This window comes from Rhea americana, unplaced genomic scaffold (assembly GCF_003343005.1).
Source record: "Rhea americana isolate MKP2758 unplaced genomic scaffold, rheAme1 scaffold_260, whole genome shotgun sequence".
Taxonomy (NCBI): Eukaryota; Metazoa; Chordata; class Aves; order Rheiformes; family Rheidae; genus Rhea; species Rhea americana.
Genome location: NW_028186380.1, coordinates 699,711 through 722,083, shown reverse-complemented (window position 1 = coordinate 722,083; position 22,373 = coordinate 699,711). Strand labels below are relative to the sequence as shown.

Sequence of the window (22,373 nt, the reverse complement as noted above, 5' to 3'; positions counted from 1 at the left end):
CATGTTTTTACCTAAATACGGTATTAATAGCATAAGCTGTGCTGAAAAGGCCCCATCATCTAGTAATGATTCAAATGCATGACTGTTTACAATTCCACATACCTACACCTTTATTCAGCTCCGGTTGTCTAAGGGAATATACTACTATAAATACTGCTACCTTCTCTGAGGGTTCTAGTTCAACACATACTATATATCAWATCCCCTGAAAGTACGGTTATGATTCACTACAGCCCCAAAAGCCAAACACTCCCCATTAATTACGCAGGCTTCAGGGAAGCAGGTTGGCTACTACCCATCTGGGGGGTACTGCCTGGCCTAGTTCAAGATTTCCAAGTTTAGTAAGCACCCCTGTGAAACACAAGCATGACTTAGAGAAAAAAAAAAAAAAAAAAAAAAAAAAGGAGAGAGAGAGAATATATTGATCCCTGTGTTTGTATATGTAGGAGATGTAGGAGTTTAAAAGAAAAAATCCCTTGTTCAGATTGAAGAAAAATCCCCAGAAAACGGTAGTTAACTAGGGTTGTTGCCAGGCTGCTAATTGCATAGCAATTCAGAAGTCACAGTGGTTGCAGATTTTGTACTTTAACAATCTAAAATGTCCTTATTATGGGAGTGACAGGACAATTCATATGAACAAAGTCCATAATAATTTCTCCAAAGCTCTATTCAGTGGTTTGCAGCTAGGCATTAAATAGAAGAACCAGATTTATTGCTGAAATCAGAAACACATTTTGCTTTCTGTAAATGCAATTGTTTAGAAATTTAAACTCAGAAGTATGCAATGTATCACCAGAAGTATCATCCTTGCTCCTACCAATCTTTCTCAAAAAAACTGCTACAATGGCTAGTAGCTCTACATTGCAAACKGCTGAGAAGCAAGATAAATAAGCATCTTGCGTGTATGAAACCACGCTGCTAAACTAAAGGTTAGGGCAGGTATTGCCCACCAGAGGTCCCTTCTCCCCCCTCTCCCAGCAGAGGGGATGAGCACAAACTAAAGCTTTGATCTCTCGTATGTTTATTTAGAATGCTCAAACGTTGCTTCATCAGCTCCTACAACACCTATTTTCTTTAATRGGGTGCTAAGGTACTGAGAAAGATTACATCTTTTTCTTTCCCTTTTCTTCCCTTTACACTCCTTTGATTAACATTTATTTCTATTGTGCATCTTAAAGAGCACTTTCCTGGCTTCAAGCTACCATTCTCTGTAACAAACTTTCAAATACATACAGAAAATTTTTTTATATGAGTAACATTAAATGAGTAGTCTTTTTATTGAACATCTAACTATTTGTTACATAAACGTTGTGTAAAGATTGAGCACAAAAGTACAAACACTGAAACTGGGAATGGGCTGCTTACTTCTGAGCACCATCTTCCCCACTAAAGAGTATCAGCTTAACAGTATTTGCCTTTACAGGTCCTCTCACACTGATACCTGCCAACTTAAGATCTAAAGATGTTTTAAAAAGCTATAAATTTATAATGACCTATTGCTTATAAAATCATGTCAAAAATATTTTTTTAAAATGTTTTACCCTCTTACAGCATTCTGTTTCAGCTATTGCATGATTTTGCTCTACATAATGACATGACTCATCACTTCGATAACTTTAACCATTGACAGAACATTGTTATTTTCTTTCCTGCTTCTCCACTACTCCCAGATTCATGAAAAGTCAGCATTAGCAGTCTGCAGAGCCTCTCATACAGTTACTACTCTTAAATGCAATTTAAGAAACGTAACATTTATCAGTTTCCTCCTCCAACATACAAAAGCATTTCAGAATCACTGTATGATATAACTACATTGTCTCACTTCTTTCTGGATATGGAACAGAAGTAATTATGTGGTTCCGTACAATGAAGATTGGTAAAACTAATTTGTCAATACTTATCACAGAATACTCCATTATTAGGGCACAAAATTAATTACACTACACCACACTACAAACATTACAGGAAGTGTAATATAGGGTTATAAACAATCCTGAGAGGAATTTACTGGTAGGCACTACCCTCTGGCTAGAATGAATATATGGCAAATATAGTTCCCTTGCTGTTGTGGATGCATATATAGACTAACATCAGCTAATGARATGGTGCTTGCAACTGCTTYATAAAATAAACATAGTAGGTTTSCAATCTTTATAATATAGATGAGCAAAACTGAGTTTCCCATTGCACTGGTATTTAAATGGGACTTCTCTTTGCTAATATTCCTTAACAGAATAGACAATTTTGAAAATTCTCATCRCTAACCATGATTACACACACACAAACATGCACACACACATTTTCCACTGTGTATTARTTATAGGCGACCAGATTAATGCAAGTAAAAATGCCTCACTAAATCAGACTGTTCTTGCTATCRGAAAATGCAGGTCATTGCTGTTACTTTTTTCACTTCAGAAAATTTAGGAACAAGTAGATGCATTTTAGGCCACCCTCATGAACTGTAGTGGCCTTCATTTTCCTTGGCCCTTTCATCATAAATGTTTTGACACCGTATTTTACTGTTTTATCCTGAAAAGCTTGTGAAATCAGACATGGCACTGTCCAAAAATTAGCTTTTCTGAGAGTTCTTGTCAGCATGAGATCAATSCATAGGGTGGAGATAAGGGGCTTGTGAGAAAAGCAGAGATCGGCTGGTGGATGAATAAAAGACAAGACTATACTGGGGGCAAGGAGTTGAAATAGGTAGGTGTAAAAATTACCTCTCTAAATGCTTTGACTCCTGCAGGATAAAACCAGAGYTGAAAACTGTATTGCCAGTATAGGTATTTCAAATACTATACTTGCAAGCACCACAGGTCTCAAACAGCCCCAAGAGTCTTTTTCAGGAGTTAGACTGGGCTAAAAATAACCAAGAGCAACATSATACTGCTTTTGCACAGCTTGTGTCACAGGCAGCCTGTGGCTATTCTCCTCTCCAGGAAATACTGAAGAACATTTTTCAGCCCTCTCAAGCATGTTGCAGATAAAGTAAATACCTGTGTGGGGGGGGGGAGGTTGTTTGTTTGTTTGTTTTTTTCTGAAGAGATGCATCACATTTTCCTGCTGAGTGCATAGAGAGTAACAGCGAAACCTATCCTGCCATACCATTTCCTTCTAGATGCTTGGGGAGGTCTCTGGGGTAAGAAGCAAACATTGCTAATAACAAGGCTCATCCCAGCTATTTTTAAGGGGTCTGTACATGCAGAAGRAGGATAAAGTATCTGCTGAAGAAATGAAGAATGCAAAGCTTTCTTTGCTAGAGGGCTTTATGAAAACCAGCCCTAATCAAAAAATGAAAAAAGTCTCATAGTTAAATAATGGCTGAGCTGAGTACTGCGTAAGATAGAAAATGTGATATCTCAATCTAACAGACACAGACTTTTATGACTAAAAAACAACTAAAAATTCTCAAGAAATTGTTCCTCACCAGAATTAAACTTGGAACAAAATGTTAAGACACTGTGAACTCTAATATCCTAAGATAAACTTCTGTTCAACATTCCATAGATTCAAATGTCAGAAGTGTTAAAGAATTCACAATTTGCCTCCTAAAGCTCATTAATCTCTTTGCTTTTTTTTCAATAGTGAAGTTGCAGAATAAATTTTAAGAGGCCTCTTGTTTGAAAAACTTAAGCCAAAAAATGCTGGAAAAAAAAAAGGGTGACAGTTAAGTTACTCCAAAATTAATTCTATATCAACTGCTATAAGGACAGTTTAATTTCTTATTCTCCCCTACTATTTCAGAACATATAATAAATGCTGAAATGATAAAACAATAGTGTTCTTGAGCTATTACTTTTCCTAAATTACCTAATGTGAAAAAGTGGAAAATTCCTCGACTTTTCCCCTATCAATTTATTTGGCTGCAGCAAAACTCATGCTGGGGAAGATAAAACAAAAATCAATACATAAACACACTTGAAATCCCTTAAGACAAATAAATGCTTAAAAAAGGGACAATACTAGGGAAAATAAATTCTAGTTTTAAGAATTTGATGACACCSCCTAGAAAGATCTCCTAATGTGGCAATATCCACTATTTACAGGCACTTAAATATAAAGGTAGTTAGATACAGATATGTRAACACTCGTCTATCAACATTACCCTTTGGTAGGCAAAATTCAGCTCATTTGGCAGAGAGTTACTAAGGATGGCATCGATCTCACTGAACTTTCAGGCAGCTAACATTAAGCATCTAGTTTGAGCTACATATGTAACCCCTATAGACGGTAGGGAGATATAAACACCTCTGGAAGCTGATCTATTCTAKCCTAGTTGAATGATTAAGACAGTTTGGATCAATTTTCTTTCAAAATGTCTTTCTCTCTCTACTGATAACAAGCTTAAGTTTTATTATAGCAACAGTTAGGCATCCAAGAGGCATGAGCTTCAAAAGATAACCCTCCATTCTGACCYAGATTACCGTTACTGCAAACCGCAGTCTATTTAAGACTACAGTAACTAAATTATTCATACTCCTCAATGGAATTAATGCACAGTCTTAGAGGTACCACAGGAAAGCTATGTCTAAATACATTCGTTTTATTCAGGGAAGAACGTGTGTGCACTTAGACACATGCCTGTGCATCCTGGTGGCTTAGCCTTAGATGCTCCGAATCAGGCACAGTAGAGGCTTTATCCTGAAAGCACACATCTGTGTCACACAATACAATAACTTACTGTGATATTGTCTTAGTCTCCACAGTAGTCTAATTACATTAGATCAGTAATATATGTGAACAAATAACTTCCACCTTTGGCATCTTAGATTCCCAAGCAAGTACTACACAGCTAGACAGCCCGTATTTTAAAAGTGCATTTCTGCAGCATAGTCTAGTGCCTGCATGTCATGAGCTCCTAATCTTCTACCTCCCATGGCTGTATCCTTAGTTAAGCTCACTTTAACAATTGATCAAAATCAGTACATTTATGCCAATGTTTTGGCTTTTAACAARATTTCATTTCAGTGAAGGTTAATGSTAATTTTTCAGCAAATTACCCTTCATTCACCTACACGAGGAATAATGAATCTGAGCTACCTCTAGGCCCTTAAATTTTACCAAACAGAAGTTGATTAATGAATTCTTTTGGGGACTTGTATTTGCTGGCAGTCAGTATGTGTTCAGAGCCTAAGACTAGGCTCTAAGACTGAAAACAGAGGAGGCTACAGCTAACATGTAAGTCACAGTGTAGGTATCTAGCTCAGAAAAATGACGTTCATCTAAAACCCTATGAAACATCTGGAATACATAGCTGGCATATGCTTTGGGGAGCAGTACCTCAATCTTTACAGAAGTAATAAAAGGCTCTAGGAAAAGTGAGTGGAAAGTAAGATAAGAGAAGTGCAATTAATGTTCAGAATATATCTGAACAGAAGCTCCCTTAGTTAAGAAAAGGTGTTAAGAAGTGTGTACTTTCAAGAAGAATCTTAAAGTTTGTGGACCTCATCTGGCAGGAATTTAGTAAATTCTATTAAAGATCAGCTACAAGATGTACAGCAGTTTTTTTTATGTGTTTTTTTCTTTTTTTCTCTTTTCTCTTTTTTCTTTTTCTTTTTTTTTCTTTTTTTTTTTGCTGGAGTCTTTTCTTGTATGTATTTTGTCCAAGTACTGCTACACTTGAACAGTGACATCTTACTGACACACAGAGACATCTTACTGTTTTCAGTGAGATCAGAAAACACAAGTTCTTCTTGTAAGAATGTGCATCTTTTGGGATTAGGAGACTATGAAAGGGCAGGCACCATCAAACCTGTAAGTCAAAGCATGTGAATCTTCACATGTGAATCTTCATTGCTATACAATTTCTCTAAACTGAAAGATAAAACAGTGAAGAGAATGACCCAATACTGTGCTCATACATCACAACAGACAGGCTTATTTCTTTGCCAATAGCTGGCAATTAAGAAAATAGTAAATTTTGCTGTAGTTTAAGGGGAAATGAGTGAGTTCACACTCACAATTTGCATTTTTTTCAACATTAATGGATATATGTTCTGGCAGTTTGATATTAATATCAGAAACAGCCATGCTATTCAACACTCATTTCTTTCATTACTGCTATATAGATAAATTTTGGTTAAAAGGTAGCTGACCCATCTGTAAAGCTTTTCTTAGCTGTAAGATACTCAGTTTGCTTACTTTACCACAATATTTCCCAAAGCTTTCGCCTTCACTGGTTCCTTCTTTTCATTCAGAATCATCACTGTGAAAAAAGTAGTAAAGGAAGAGAACTCCTGTAAATAGTATGTTTTTAGATGGAAGACAGTGTTTTACTTCACACCTAGAAATTGGAATACACCAAGCAACAAAATGAATTAAGAACTTTCAAACTAGATAAATTCACAACCCTATTAACATTTAAATGCAAGTACAATAAGCCTTAGATTTTTAATACTTACGCTTTTGGAAGCAGAAATAGCACAAAATCAGAACAGGAAATAAAGAACTAAAATTAGAAGACTTTCTCACACTGCAAAATCTAACCTTCCAAGTAACAAAGGACCTTCAAATACATGACAAATGTAAGAAAAAGTATGCAAGCAACATGATTAAGAACTAACAGCTAACTGTTAGCTCTCTGGAGGTTGACCTAGTTTGTAAATAAATGTGTCTGTTTTTCAAAGGCCCTCACTAGAAGCCCCCCCAAGAAAGATGCAAGCATCTGACCAACTGATCACAGTTATTCTAGCCTAGCACAAAGAGATAAAGTAACTTGCTAATTACCGAAAACACCTGAAATTGTCTCTTCAGTGAAGTCATCTGGGGGAGAGGGAAGGAATAATAGAGCAGCTACGCTATTCTTAACTACAGTATCAGCTCAGACTTAGCCTATGATAAATGGAATGAAACAGAGTGAAATGACGATACCATAGAAAAATAAGGAGGGAACATTTTGACAGATGAAGCTGATAYGGATTTAACAGTATGTTTTTTAAAATTTGCCAAAGCAAAGAAAGCAATGCTCAGCCAGACCTAAGTCACTTCAAATAATCTTATGTACTATTTTAAAAAGTTCCAGGGACAATGCAGAACTCAGAATGAAACAGACCCACTCATATTTAGCTTTCAACAGCTCCTCACCCCTGATTTTTCCTATTTTTGTTATATTAAAGTTTCTAAATGGTTCTAAACAGTTTAATGCAACTATTTTAGCAAGGTAGCAATTCCAGCATTTTTTCTTCTTGTGAATGGTGTATTTCAATGCACAAAAATATTGGGAAGGTGGGTATTACTGAAAAACTGACTTAGTTCCACAATATGCAGGACTTGCTACAGTTTGTGAACAACATAATGTMATTACCTGAAAAAGGTATAAGTAGYTCACAGGAAAGTACAATATAATGTCTGATTTAAGGCAACAGAGCAACAAATCTTGATTCACATTTAAATGCAATTTGCACCATTGCTAAATATTGCTTTTATAATGTATATTAAAAAATCATTAAAGAAATCAGTTTACTTTAGCAGTTTATTTGCAAAATTATGACAGCAAAGAATCTGGATATGTTTAAAAAGAAAAGTAGATTTTTCTTTTTGCTTTCTGCTCCATGGTTTTGTTTCAGAGCTGTTTTTAACCTATTGCTTATCTTCATGAAGTAATTGTAAGTGCTAAAGTCCAGAGTTGCTAAAAATTATTATTTTTCTTAAAGTTCATTTCCACTTGTATTCATTAGAAAAAAAACTAGCTAAGCTCCTTCTGCCAAAGGATGTGAGAACTTTTCCTGCAGATGGTTTAACCTTTAAAAAATGTAAATATTTCTTGGACCTCAAGTAACTCYTGAAAATTGTATTGAAACCAGGATTCCAAAGTAGGAAAATATTTTAGAATTTTAAATCCTATGGCTGCACCCTCTGCACGCAAAAAAATACCTTCCAGACAATGAGTGCTTTCACTTTTCATGCTGGATCACAGCCTACCATTTCTCCCAGCCAGAAATAAAAATGCTGCACAAATACTGAAAGATAACATGCTTAACAGCTCTTTTGAATATAAGCCCATGTACCTGAACATAAAGGCAAAATGGCTTTGATTTTAAAAAAGGAATGGAGTGTAAGATGGTTTCAAACAGAAGATTTTATCCTTGCCAGGTTGTCTTTTAGCTTACTATGACATTATTTCTGGAAGACAGATTTTTCAGTAAGAATTCTCTTCACGCACTTCAGAATACTTCTCACATAAACTTTTAGTCCCAGAAGAAAATCAGTGTCTCTCTGAGACTGTAAGTATACAAGTACATTGCCAAAACCAAAACTATGTGGGGTCTAGAAATACAGCTATGACAGAACAGACTAAAAGGGCAATTCATTGCAATTATTTGTCTAGTTATCATCCCCTCTCCTGCTGATGATTGTTTTTAACATTTTTCTTCCTAATTTGCCAACATACAATTTTACTCCTGTTTTTCATTTAACATTGTATAATTGTAGGTAATACCTTAAATCACTGTGGTTTTTTCTACCTTTGTTATATACACTGTAGAAACAAGTGCTAGCCCTTTAAGATAATAAAGATAAGAGTAGTTGCTCAATTATATTGAGTATAATTCTGTATTTCTTATGCACAGTCATATCCCACAATGCACAAAAAAACAGCTCTTCCTGTTGCAGGAAGGAGGAAAATTGCTTAATAACACTCTAACGTACTTTCTCCATGAGGTATGTAAATCAAAGAGCACTTACTCAAGAATATAAGTAATTTCCTTTCCTAGAAGCACATTTAACACAGTCTTACCATTGTATCCTGGCACTGGTTTTCCTGCCTGTCCGGGTGGAGGCGTTGTAGAATTCCCCAAACCAATACAGGAGGCAGTAATGGCAGAACCAGACTCTGTTAAAAAAGAGAATACAAGTGTGCCAGTTAAGATTGCTCTTAAAACCCATTTCAGGACTGCTGAATGAGACAGTAACCTCCTTTAACACCTGAACCTCCAAATCAGTGTTAAGACCAGTCTGTGCACTCCAAGTAATTTTCAGCACAAACTGCCAGGAACAGGCACTGCCATTGCCAAAGAAAACTTCTACAGCTGCAAAACAATGATTCTGACATAAAAATGGGAACAGAGTGTTGCTGTAACCTCATTTACTACCAAGATTTACTATGAACTGGAAATTGATGAAAATTTCTTATTGTAGAGATCTCAGTCAAAAAAAAAAAAAAAAAAAAAAACACTCTTGGCAGAGGGAGTTTGTGAAATCTCTGAAAATCTGTTTGGATTCATTAGCTATTTGATACTCTGTGAAAACAACATAAACAAAAAAGGAAACATCATCATACTAATTTGTCTGTGTTTCATCCTGCTTTTTGGACAACAACAAAGAAGACTGAATGAAAGGCTATTTACTCTAAACTAGAATCACAAGTCCTAAAATTTTGTGATTAGGTCTTTGAGAAGACAATAGAATAAATAGCTGCAATTACAATTACCAGTGAAAATACATCATTTTCATATTTACTCAGCACTGTAATTGCTAGGTTGTACATTCAACTCCTATGAGTCAATTACTTTTCATATATACGRAAAAAAATCTGGTTTGTTGGTTCTTGGACCAGTTATTAATTAAGGGAGAAGCTTAATCTGAGATATATCCACTAAGTATTTTGGGTTAACAGTTCCTGAAAGCTAAAGATTCCCTTACACAGTAGGAGAAGTAAGGAGTACTGTCAAAGGTTAGCACACATCTCTGTGCTGTTCAGTTTTTAGGAAACCAACATACATGTTCCAAACAAGATGCTGGACTGAAATATCAGTTTCCCAGACATATCAGAACATAGCAACCCCTTTCCATGATAGCGCGTAAGTACGTAAGTACTACATGGCACTTTTTTATCTTTCCAAAAGGTAGAGTAGCTTAAGATGAGAGAATTTGGTTTACATTTGGTGTCTTTGCAATTCAAGTTAGAATTTATATTGCTGGTTACAAGACTTAAGTCTGAAAGCAAAAGTAGCAACAGTTTGAAAAAGGTTATCACTTGTTGAATGGACACTGTAATCCACCTACTCCTCTCACCAGGTGTCTACAGGAACAGAGATCTCTTTCCTGACCCTCACTTATAGTTGCAGATTCTCTGAAATTAGCATGATGTGGTCTGGACAGACTCCCTATCCTTAAGAACTTGCATATTTTTAATGTAATGTATAGAATAGTGGATTTGTCTTTTCCACTCAATCCCTTCTACAGATATTTAAGGAGCTAATCTTGCACACACTATGCAGGTGACTTCGCTCACCTTCTGACTGTGGAAAGCTTTTCAGGGAAAACTGGATGATAAAAAAGAAAAAATTTTGCTTCTCATGTAACATCTTATAATGTGACAATGAAATTGTTATTTAGAAGAGCAATGTTTCACACTGGCAGAACAGTGTTTCAAAACTAGTCCAGTAACTACATTCAATATCTGCTTTGAGTTATAATGGAATAAGGACATATACCTTTGAGAATAATRAAGAGCACTTCACTGAGACTTGAAAGACTGAGCTTGTGAGAGATCATCTTCAAAATCAGAGTTGTTAGTGTCCCAAGTCTCTCCTTATGTTATGTTATTAATTTCAGAATATGGGGTGATTTAAAAAAAAAATCAGCCTCAGATTTCAAAGATGTGATTTTCTTTGTTTTTTATTACTCTATATGCAAATGAAATAGATTAAAGAGATTCAATATTATTCAGTTGTATTGCACAGTTAATAAGCAGTTTGAGACCAGCATTTTAGTGCATTTGTACCTCTGAAGGCAATTCTTCGGTTAGAGAAAGTGCTGCTGATTCAGAAGCAAAGAGTACACTTGCTTAGGAGTATACAGAAGTCTACGAAAGTCTATCTCAAATTTTATTCATCAGAATGGTTCCATCTGCTAATCTTGCCTTTAGCGGTGTGCTCTGCCATGTGATGCAGAGTGATAGTACAGTAAGTTCTATGACCCAAATCCTCAAGCTTACCTCCTTAAATGTTCACATTTAATYCTAAAATAAATAGTTTTGAAAAAATTATTCAGAATTTGATAGATGAAGAATGGCCTGTACCACTTACATTCCTGGTGTATTACAATTTYTATGCTTTGCCTCATATTCCTCAACAGGAGACATGCACTGGCACACTGCTGAAACATTATATTTTTTTCCAGTAGAAAGTGCTGAGGGGGAAAAAAATGCATTCTGACATTAATATTACTTTTAGTTTGGGTTGAATTTGTTAGGGTGCAAAGGGGATAATATGGCATGTTTCTGCTTGAAGCATATAGAAGAGACTGGGAGTCGTTCTGCAGCAGAAGAGGAAGAGGAGGAGAAGGCACAACTATCAAACGTTAACACATTACTACACACAATAACATACAATATACTAAATTCTCACTGCGGCAGTGTTGTTTTGAAGCATTCTCCCAGAAAAGCTGTCATTTTGGTCACGGGAAATTAAAGGGGGTTGCAGGAGACAGCACAGAGAGAATGAAAGGAGGGTCTGGGGAGGGAGAAGGTTCAGTCAGTACCTGATAACACAACCATCTGCACAGCAAGGATGAAGCTCTAAACAGACTCCTTGCACATACTCCCTCCATAGAAGGGTTATTTTAATTATGACAGAAAGGGTAGAGCGAAGAATTCAATAAGGTAAAGGTTTTCTCAGTAAGGCAACAACTATTGCGCATCAAGGAACAGAAAAACACAGTACTAGATGAATTCTAGCATTCAAAAATCCCATCACAGCATGCCACGCTACTTCCTTATAATAAAACCAAATCTAAGAATCACAGAAACACACATCACAAATAATATGTACCGTGGGAGTCTGAATATTCAAAGCACAGGAAATCAAGTATTTATACAGACCTCATTTCCTCATTTTCTTCATCCTTCAGCTTACAGCTTTGCAGAGCAAAGAGGTCAGGTTCTCAATCAGTTCTTTATCATCAGAAACCAACCAAGTCTGTAAGTCACTGAAAGCACCAGCAGTGGGTGCCCTCAATCACTCAGAACTTGCTATTTAGTGCTGCTATCCCATGACAGATTCTGTCTAGATGTTGCAGGCTGGTCACTTARTTACCTCTGTCATTTTGTGCTTACTGGTCTTGGAAGAGAATTTCAAATAATTGTTTTAATCTATCTTTGAAAACTCTACCTCAGCCATACCTTCAGCAAGGTCTCAAAAATATCCATTGTGTAATTTTGTCATGAAATTTGCTTTATTTCTCCCCTGGAAGAGATCTACACTCTCTGCACAGTTCCAGGTTGATGCATGAGACATGAACAGGTGCTAATGTGTAGAAATATCAACTACACCTTTCTAGTGCAGAAAAATTAACTACAAATAGACTGATCTTACCTATTCATCAACATTAAAACAAGGAGGTGACATCTGACCACCATTATCCTAGAGCATTAAAGGAAACAGAAGTGAAGAGGTTAGATGATCCCAACAGAGTATGAGGCGATATGGTGAGCTGATAGTTTAAAGTTTGCCAAAGTAGTACACAGTACATAGGCACTGTTAGTGCATGTTGATATGCATTGGTTTTTGCCTTTTTAGGGCAATGGCTAATGAAAATTACTTTTCAGAAATATAATAATTGTATCATGAACTTCTCATCCAGTTTACTCACTGCCTCTTCATTTTGCTTAGACTTGTCATCAAATGAAGTAAAATTTACTGAAAGAGCTTACATTTACTAAAATTCAAATCTTTTTTTCTAACATATTTAGCAAGGTACTGCAGCAAGGAATAACAGAAAACAGAGAAGCCACAAGAAGACAACAATGATTGAAGAATCTGGAGTACTACAACTTCTTAAGGATCCTCTGATTCAATTTTACCAACTGTCAGAAAGCAAGTGTGAAATTAAATCCAATTCACACATTAGGCACAATTAGATTAGATTAAAGACAATCTGTCATCCTAAATTCTGAAAGGCTTTGCTGGCTAACAGTGAAACTCTGAAAACTCTGTCTCATATCATTTTGGATTTTATTTCAACTCTTATTTCTGAGGAATCTGTTATATAAACTAGCAAAGTTCTTGAATAGTGATGGTAATTACCATTTATTCCACCTGTCTCTATTCTTAATTTACCCCTCTTTTGTCTGTATCCTTACAGACAACCCAACAAGTACTTAAGACTCTGGAAGATAATAGCCACAGAAAATAGCCAAAATGGACAATGATGTGACAGTTGTATCAATTTTCATTACTCATTATAGGAAGAAGGCTGTTATTGCAATTAAAATGCACAACTGGAAACTCAGGCTGCTTTTTCATGGTTGACTCAAGTCATTACAGCATTTACACAGTGTTTACCAGAGTGAGGGAAAAGCACATTAAAGTGCAGATCTATGCAGATCACTGACAGAAAGGAGAATCTCATTATCCTTCTACACCTTGGCTGTGTTTTCATCTTTCTTTTCCCCAGCACAAATACTCTCAGGCTTTTACACAGAATTGCATTTGAATTTTACACAGAACTGATTTAGCCAGAAAACGCAAATTAATTATTCATTCTTTTACCCAGGTTAGTTTTTGCCTAAATCAATTCCCTGATTCTGTCCTCCATGCAGCCACATGCAGGCCAGGACTGGCCTAAGAGAAGGGGTACAAATGCATAGCCAGAGATGAGGGATGAATGCTCTACTCTGTCTTTCAGTAGTGGTTTGCACTTACCTAAGTTTTGACCAGTCACACAATTATATTCCCAATTACACACTGTTAACCTATTAATTTCAGCATGCTTCATTTTAAAAAAAGGAAGAGTGTCACAAGTATTTCCTCCTAGACACACAGTTCGTCCATTTGATCTAACCCATAGTTCAAGATATCACTTCACATTTTAAATGTCAAATGCTACACAGGTACACGTTTAGAGGTATTCATAAACCAGGACTTTTTCTGATGCATATCTTTAGTGACAATTAGCTTTTTTTTTTTTTTTTTTTTTTTTTTTTTTAACTTTATATCAGATTCTAAGCTGTAGCTGTATCAATGAAAACCTCCCACCTCAGCTGAGACACAATTTTCACAATATAAAATGCTCTTATGTCGCTTCAATCTTTAAAATAGCATATCACATTATATTCAGTTTTGCAGTCATAACATATGAGTGCTAAGTTTTGCACTTAATAACATATATTCAGATTGATACAAAACCTACGGGCAGGCATGATGCACACGTACTGCAGAGTATTGGCACTTCAGCCTCGTTTGTACAGTCGACGAACTATCACAAAATAATATTAAATTTGACTGTGGAGCCATATTAATACTGTACAACAACAGCTGCATAGAGCTATCCAGAAGTAGAGTATTTATCTCATTTCTTGTGAATGTACAGAATCAGTGGAAAATCATAAGATAGGATATAAAAAATAGAAAATCTGAAGCTTGTTTCTCAAAACAAAATCCATTTTATGTATGAAGTAATATATTTCCTAAAATACTTAGAGGTTATTTTTTTAATTTGAAATCATATGAGATGCAAGCAACTATTTTAGTATTCTTTTACTGCTTCAAAGCACTCGCGATCATAATGCATCTATTACCATGAATATACATTTCGCTTGTGAAGGCCACATACTTGTTGTGTAACAGTTCTGTTGCAACATTCAATCCCTTGATTTATATATAAAAAAAAAATCAAACACAACAAACAAAAATTGCCCAAGGCTCCCTTTCACAATCCTATCCAAATACAGAAGATATTTACAAACTGTGCTGTGTATGGTATCAACGCAAACAACACTCGAGGCCTCTGAAGACTTCAAAGCACATCCAAATAAGATCCCCAGAATAAATGAATGAACTATAACTGTAATAAAGCTCTAATTAGTTTAGTCAAAGGGTGTGGACCATGACAAATACTAAAATCAAAGAAGGAAATTAGTTTAGTCATTGCATACTGGGAGGGTAGTCATATAGCAGAAGTTTATGCATTCATTTTGTAAGTACACCAGGTTCCTTTGCCTCCAAATGGTCATTTATAATGTACATTTTATAAGCTGCCTATAGCAAAATGACAATCAAGATAATCAGAAAGGAGAAACAAATGCTTTCTGGTTGTATTTGGAAGATTTCAGACAGTATATTTAAAGATGCATGAAGCTGGGCAATGCACTAAAATATAATATATTTTCAAGCTATAGTTGCAGTTCAGATTTTTATTTTCTTCCTACCGTAACGTCATAACTGATACATGATAAAATAGTAAGGCATTAATGGAGATTATAAAAAGTAATTACACATCTCATTGTTAACCATTTACTGTTTAATCATTTTGGGAAATCTTCTTCTACTGTATGCATAGTAATATAGCCAAGATGGAAAAGACAGATAAAATTACTTCCGAACAATTCAAAAGAACTTATCTGTACTGGGACTTAATATTTTGGAAACTCCTTTTCTCTTTCTCTACCCTCACCGGGCAGCCTGAAATCTTGCAAAGGATTATTCCCTCCATGCACTAGACCCATACAGCTTAGCCCTCCTGTTCTCAAATCATAAGTCATCTACTTTACACTAATGAGCACTTTATTCTCTGAGCTACAAAAAAACAGTTGCCATGCAACAAGAATGAGATCAGCAACCTGTAACATTTTCACACACATACCAACTGGAGGTGCTGTCACAGCTTCTCTGCCTCACACAGCTAAGGCTGCATTACTTTCACTTAACAGGCTAGACAGTAAAAGTGTCTCTTCTTCATTTGCCTATCTATTGCACGGAAACAGCTCATGGATGGGCTCCATAACTTAAGATTGCTTTACATTTCTTTTCTTTTCAAATTTCTTTTCTTTTCAATCACCAAAACTGCACAAATGAAATTTTTAAAAGGAGAAAAACATCTATAATATTTCATTCATACTAATGCATGTCCCTTGGCTGCACATGGAAAGACAATCAGAAGTGATTAAGATTAATAAGCGCTGAGAAACTGAAGCCAAATGGGAGCAGAAAAGCTTAATGCATGCTTTCTATCAAGTCTACATTAGAAAATGACGGTACAAACGAGACAGAATAGCTATAGTACAGTTGATACTGAATTTGTATCAACACAGAGGAGGTGTTTACCAGTGTGAGGAAAAAGGACAGAATAGCCAGGAGGAAGAGAGAACCTTTCCAGCAACTTAAAAAGCAAAGGTGTGAGGGTTGTTTGTTTGTTTTTGTTTTTTTTCTTTTATCAGAACAACCTTGTGGGCTTACTGCCTAACCATGTACAAACTGTAATCATTCCAAAAATAAAAGCAATTCTTTTTTTTTTCCAGTCATAACGCTCCTTCCATCATTGAACCAGTGTGATCTTTGCAATCTGGATCATTTCCCAAAATGCACAGGAGAACTGATAGCCACGTGAAAGGCATATCTGAACCCTAGAAAGATAAATATTTTTGGAGGAGAAAATACATGCCATGCCYGGTGGGATGATGAAATGGGGCAAACAGTGAAGAGCACTGAAGAACATAATAAACTTACGCAGCTGTAATGATTCATTCCAGGTAGAAAAAGCTTGTAGAATATATATATATGTAGTCCACACATACATTTTTAGATGTCCATCAAACAAGTAAGCATTATATAATAATGAACAAGAAATTTTTGTAAAAAAAAAAAAAAAAAAAAAAAAAAACTTCTCTAAGCTAAGCAGATACAGCCTGAACTTCTGGATAACAATCTTCTATGCATGGAGCCATGCCTGAGAAATCCTATGAAAATCAAGTTTAGAAGATGAGTATAGATGACTATAAGCCTGAAAGACTACAGAGGGCAACACAGTCAGGGAAGCAAAGTGATCCATTTTAATTAAGCCATGCCATGAATCACATGCGATGGAGATGCTAGGCTTTGCATATCTTGCATAGATACAGTATTCTACCATCATATAAACTAGGATTATACCAATAAAATGCCTGGTTCTAAGTACTGACGGTCTCCAACTCTTAACTCTCTTTTCTGCCTCCCTGGTAACAGCATGCTCCAAGCTGGAGTTTTAAAATGGAACAGTTTTACCACATTTCAAAATAAATACTCATTGAGGAAAATTCCATAGCTTTGATGTTCCATTCACCAACTGATATAAAGGCCCAGAGTGTTTTATATCAGAGTGAAGTTTAGGAAATTCTAATTCTGCAATTACAGCACACTTCTGGGATGCACATATGKATTTAGGTCTCCCATGATAAAGAGGGAGAGGTTTCCCCACTCCTTCCCCAGACCTGAGTGGTTAACGTTACTGAAACACTGGAGAGGCACCAACTGCTCTTAATTAGTTTAAGAGATTGGCTGGCTCCTTCAAAACAATTTAGTCCAATTATTTGTCTCTTTGGGGGAGCAGGGGGGGAAAGTGTCAAATTCTATTCAAAATCATAGTACGTCACTCCCTAAAGCTACATTAATCTGCCATTAAAACAAAAATTGCAAGAACTGTCAATCTCCCAACCTCAAGAGCAAAAGCCATTACCAGAAGGCATCAGGAAAAAACTCTACAATTTTGATATAATTTTGACCAGTCAGACAGGGTACACAATACATATAAACAACTGGTAAAGGCCAGTGTACAGAATGAGAAAACCATGCACTACTGAAAGGTCAGTTTCTGCCTTGGCAAGGTCTGTAGCCCCTGTTAAAAAAAAAAAAAAAAAAAAAAAGTATTTGTCTCTCTCTCTTTCCTCCTGTGAGAAGCAAAACACTATTTGAAGTTGGTGTCCAGTCTTGAAATGGAACAAACACAATGCAGACAAGCTATACTAACGATGCACCCTCAAAGTTTGGACCAGCTGGATTATTAAGCACCAAACAATGGCTAGAACAATCTTTATGTTCACATCCTTAAAGGACAGAATGGGATCCCCCAGGTAGAGACATGATAATGACTACTTCTCTCCTTTTCCTCTACATCTGCTGCAAATTTAGCTATCCAAAACATAGTGTCAGCCTCTGCATTTCAGGGCTGCAYAGTTGCAGAATTTTCTGCAGAGTAATTTCCACTTTTTAAGAATTGTTCTGCAGATTATCAGCATCCACTAAAAACAAAATATAATTCCAGTCTTTATAGGATACAATAGTCCTTAAAAAGCATGAGTTGAATCTACACTATCTAATAATCTCAAACAACAGCTTGGACTCTGGAAATGATCTGTTCCACCTCTTCCATCTCAGTTCCATAATCGCAGAATGGCATTTCTGGTACTTAAAAAAAAAATAAATAAAATAAAAATAAAAAATAAAAAAATAAAGTGCATTAACTCTTTGATCCAAACAAAACAGCTATCCTTTGCTTGGCTTACATTATCAGTTGTCTCTTGCTCTGCAAATTTCACCGTATTAAGGAATTTATTGGATTAGAACGCATATTCTGTGGCATTTTGAAAAGGCAAAGCAGAAGATGACTGGAGAACAAAACCAGGAATCCAGCTGCAGAACGAGRTGGGAGACAGAAGTCTAGACTGATGAAGTTATTCGCCTAACCAACCGCCCTGCTGTGGAAACCTTGGAAGATCAGCTAGCAGAATTCAGTTGCAGAAGCCGTCTTTCTGGCCACCCATAAGAAGATTTTGCACAGTGTTGCCAAGACAACACAATGGAAACTGAAGACTAGGGAGCAGATCACGCTGTGTGGAGACCACGTTAATAAAATCTTCCATATAAATGACTGTGGTAGGAAGCAATTTACTGAAATATATTGCACAGATTATGCCTAACTATGATTTGTATTTTTTACACTGCATTCTACAAGATGAGTGTTCTGTTTTTACAGTCCTAATAATATATTTGTATATCCATGACTTCTATGTGGAATTATAGTTCAGCATAATGCTAATACTAATAAAAATAATGCAAACATAACATTTGCATGTTTTAAAGATAAGACACAGATAATGAAAAAGAGAAGTTTCAAAGTGACAGAGTAAATTAATCCTGCTACAAAACTGCAGGAATTCCTAGCAGGGAATTTCATCACATTGTGCCAGAGTACCCAAGATCTTACTACACTCTGTGTACTATAATCACCTTTTTTAGCAGCTGTAATGTACCAAGCAGAATATGATTTTCATTCTCGTACCCACCGCAGAAACAGATTTGCTACTGAAAAGAGAGCTTATTCCCATGAACACAGAAAAGGTGTGCTATATCCCTGTAGTTGTGTCTTTTACAGAGCTSACGCTCAGAATAATTAGGGCAAATCACATAACATAATACAATTATTATCTTCAAGTTGAACTTCTTACACTTTCATAGACTCCGTAACTTCAATTTCTATAACATAAAGAGAACACAACCACAAAACTGTATAGAAGGATGTGTTTTGATTAGTATTTTATGTACTTCAAATTTTATTCACTGAATTTTCAATTTCAGTTGTTTCACTGAGGTTTTCTATACATCCTGAAACAGAGTCCCAAAACATTTCTATTTAGAAATATCAAGAGAAAAAATCATTACTTCTTATATTTAATATGAATAAACAGAAATGTTATTTGTTAAATTTTCCAAAATAGTCAAAAAAGATGTGGGAGTTTCATTTTAGTTCTTTGTGCTACAAAACACTGAATAGCTAACATGAATGCAGAGGAGGATGTTTAACGCAAGCTTTCATACTCTTCATGTTTCAATTACTCCTTCACACCCTCATTGTTATAACTAACTGTTTTCTTTCTTCTATAATCTAAAGCTAGGTCCAAAACATCGCAACCCAAACTCACATCTGATGTATCGAGGCCTCTTCAAAGAAGTTTAACACATATTTCAAGTATGTTTCACAAAGTGCCCTATGACATTCATAGTTGGAAGACTTGAACAGAACTACTTTATAATTTTCCTTAAAACATAACTATGCACAGAGATATAGAACAAAGTTCAAAAAGTGCTTTTCTGTTTCCTCCAGACACACTCAAAATATCACAAAACATATGTAAGCATGACAAGAAAGTTTATCTCTGAGCAAGAAAAGCTGTGCTTTCTAACACTGAATTTGCAATAGCTTCCTGGATGGCTTGGGGCAAGACACTTCTCTCTCTCAATTTAATATTGGCAAGACTGGAGTAACRCTTTACTTATTTCACAGAGGTATTAAATGAATTAATTTGATTGTGTTTATACAACTTTGCAGATGAAAATTGCTACTCAAAGGCTAAGTGTCATTTTCTTATAATTATGCAAAAACTGAACACCTGTACAAAACCAAACCAAGATTATCCCCTCCCTGTGTATAGATGTGCACAAGAYTTGAAAGTACCATTTTTTCATCTATTGCCACATCTCTGAAGAAAACAGCAAGTGCTTATCAGTCCTTATGCCCTCAACTCCTACCGGACACTTATTGATCCTGCGATATATATTTCACATCTTCTAAGACATGCTTTCTGCATATGTAACACAAATAAATAAAAAGGCATTACTAATGAAGAATATTGACYRAAAGCAGAGTTGTAATCTATGAGGYTTTCTGGGTGTAATGGCTTTGAAGTCCTCTAATGAAAGCTTTCTACTGTTTCAAAGTATTTCACAGTGATTGCATATACTTTATAAATCTGCCAAAGACAAAATGAGGGAAAAAAATCCTACATACATTCCTTTGTCCACACAAATTAATTTCTAGTTTCAATGTAAGCAAAGAGGCTAAAAGCTCTGGAGATATCTTACTCCCTGTTCTCTTTGCATTCCCTGTTCTCTTTTTGCATTATCCTTTTTCTTGGCAGCCTTTTGTTTCCCTTCACTCATACTCATCTCTGCCTCTAAATAATAACTCAGTTGTTCCTCAGTTGTTCCTCAGCTCTACAAGGTCAATCTGTTCCTTCCTTTTTTCTCAGTAATAAATAAGGCCATACATTACCCCACCAAACAAGAAATACTAATTTACTCTGATACTGTATTTCCTTCCCTCATCTATTGTTTTAGCCTCATCTGAAWGAGGCAATGACTAAGACAGAATAGCACAAGTAAGACCTACAGTATTCAGGTAAATTAAAATGCCACCATTTTTCACAGTTCTACAAGCCTCCTGCTTTGAAAGAATACACACAAATATCAAATCTGGGAACAAGTAACAGTTTGCCACATATCAAAGGTCAGAATTATTTTCATACATAGAAGTAAATCTGTAGCTTTGAATCTTGGGTACAACAAAACAGCAATTTAGAACCTCAGATAAAAATTTATTATTACAATAAAAAGTATTTCCTAAAATACACTAATTTTGTTATCTTGAACTAGAACTGGTTATTAAAAATTCACTTAAAGAACTTATCAGCTATACATTACATGTCATAAAATAACTTATTGTCTCAAATTGTCTTGTTAAATGTGGCTAGAGGTCTTTTTTGTGGTTTTAGCTGTGATTTTTTATTTTAGAAATAGTTGAAAAACTTCTTTTTTTCTGAATCTTAGGGTCCTCTATTCTATCATCATTCACTAACYACAAATATTTCTAATATGAAGTTATAAAATCAAGATATTCTACATTCAGCATCTTATAGCTGTGACCTAATACAAGGTCCTTTCTTGCCTTTCTCTCCCACATTTATTACATCTTCATTTTGCTTCCTAAAGAATTAAACAGCATATTATCAAATCCTACCTTCTCCATGCTTATTCATCAYGAAGAGGAGCTATCTCCATTACTGAAAAGTGCATCTGAATCTGCCACTAGCTTATAAAAATGAACAGTCACAAAAATGGCCTGACTCTTCTTGGTTGTGGTATATGACCAACAAGAGACAAGGTCCAAAAACTGCAACTTGGGAAGTTCAGACTGCACATTAGGAAAAATTCTTGTTCTAGGAGGGCCACGCAGCACTGGAACAGGTTACTCAAGAAGGTTGTGGAATCATCAGAAGATTTCCAGACTCGGCTACATAAAGCCATCATTGTTGACGATAGTCCTGCTTTGAGAGGGATGCAGGAAAACTATAAACTATAGACCACTACATGTATATCTGCACCCATATAGACAGACAGGCATAAACTCACACAGAATTACACACAGTAATATTGGTTATTGACAGTTCAGTATGCAGACAAATAAATTATCTGATCTAAGCTTTTTCAGTTAAACTAACTGTTCACTCTGCATCACTGAGGCCTATTCTTGCCTACAGACTTTGAGATCAGAGAGAGGTGGACAGAATAAAGGTACGGTCTCCTGTATCTATCAACTGATTGGTAGATGCAAGGAGATGCATTTGATCATACTTTCATACTAAATTCAGATAGGATTTTTGACACAAAGAATTATGCATATATTGGTACTTTGATTCCTCCATTGTGACCTAAGTATTTAYTCCTCCTCCAGTTAAATAAATGGAAGGCATTTAAAGATTATTAAYGGAAATTGGCTGAGGTCCACACATAACAATATTAAAAACCAAGAGGTCTATCCCATGCTGCAGACTGTTTGTTTTT

The 22,373-nt window shown here is 35.7% G+C and overlaps 1 protein-coding gene across 1 annotated transcript in view; it reads right to left on the bottom strand.

The window, feature by feature from the left end:
• ACSS3 (acyl-CoA synthetase short chain family member 3) overlaps positions 1-22,373 on the bottom strand; it is a 111,401-nt gene that overhangs the window by 7,832 nt on the left and 81,196 nt on the right. Inside the window, exons 11-12 of the mRNA XM_085307639.1 lie at positions 8,738-8,833; positions 6,145-6,208 (exon numbers count right to left, since the gene is read on the bottom strand). Of these exons, the coding sequence (XP_085163765.1) occupies positions 6,145-6,208; positions 8,738-8,833 (160 nt within the window). The remainder of the gene's footprint in view (positions 1-6,144; positions 6,209-8,737; positions 8,834-22,373) is intronic.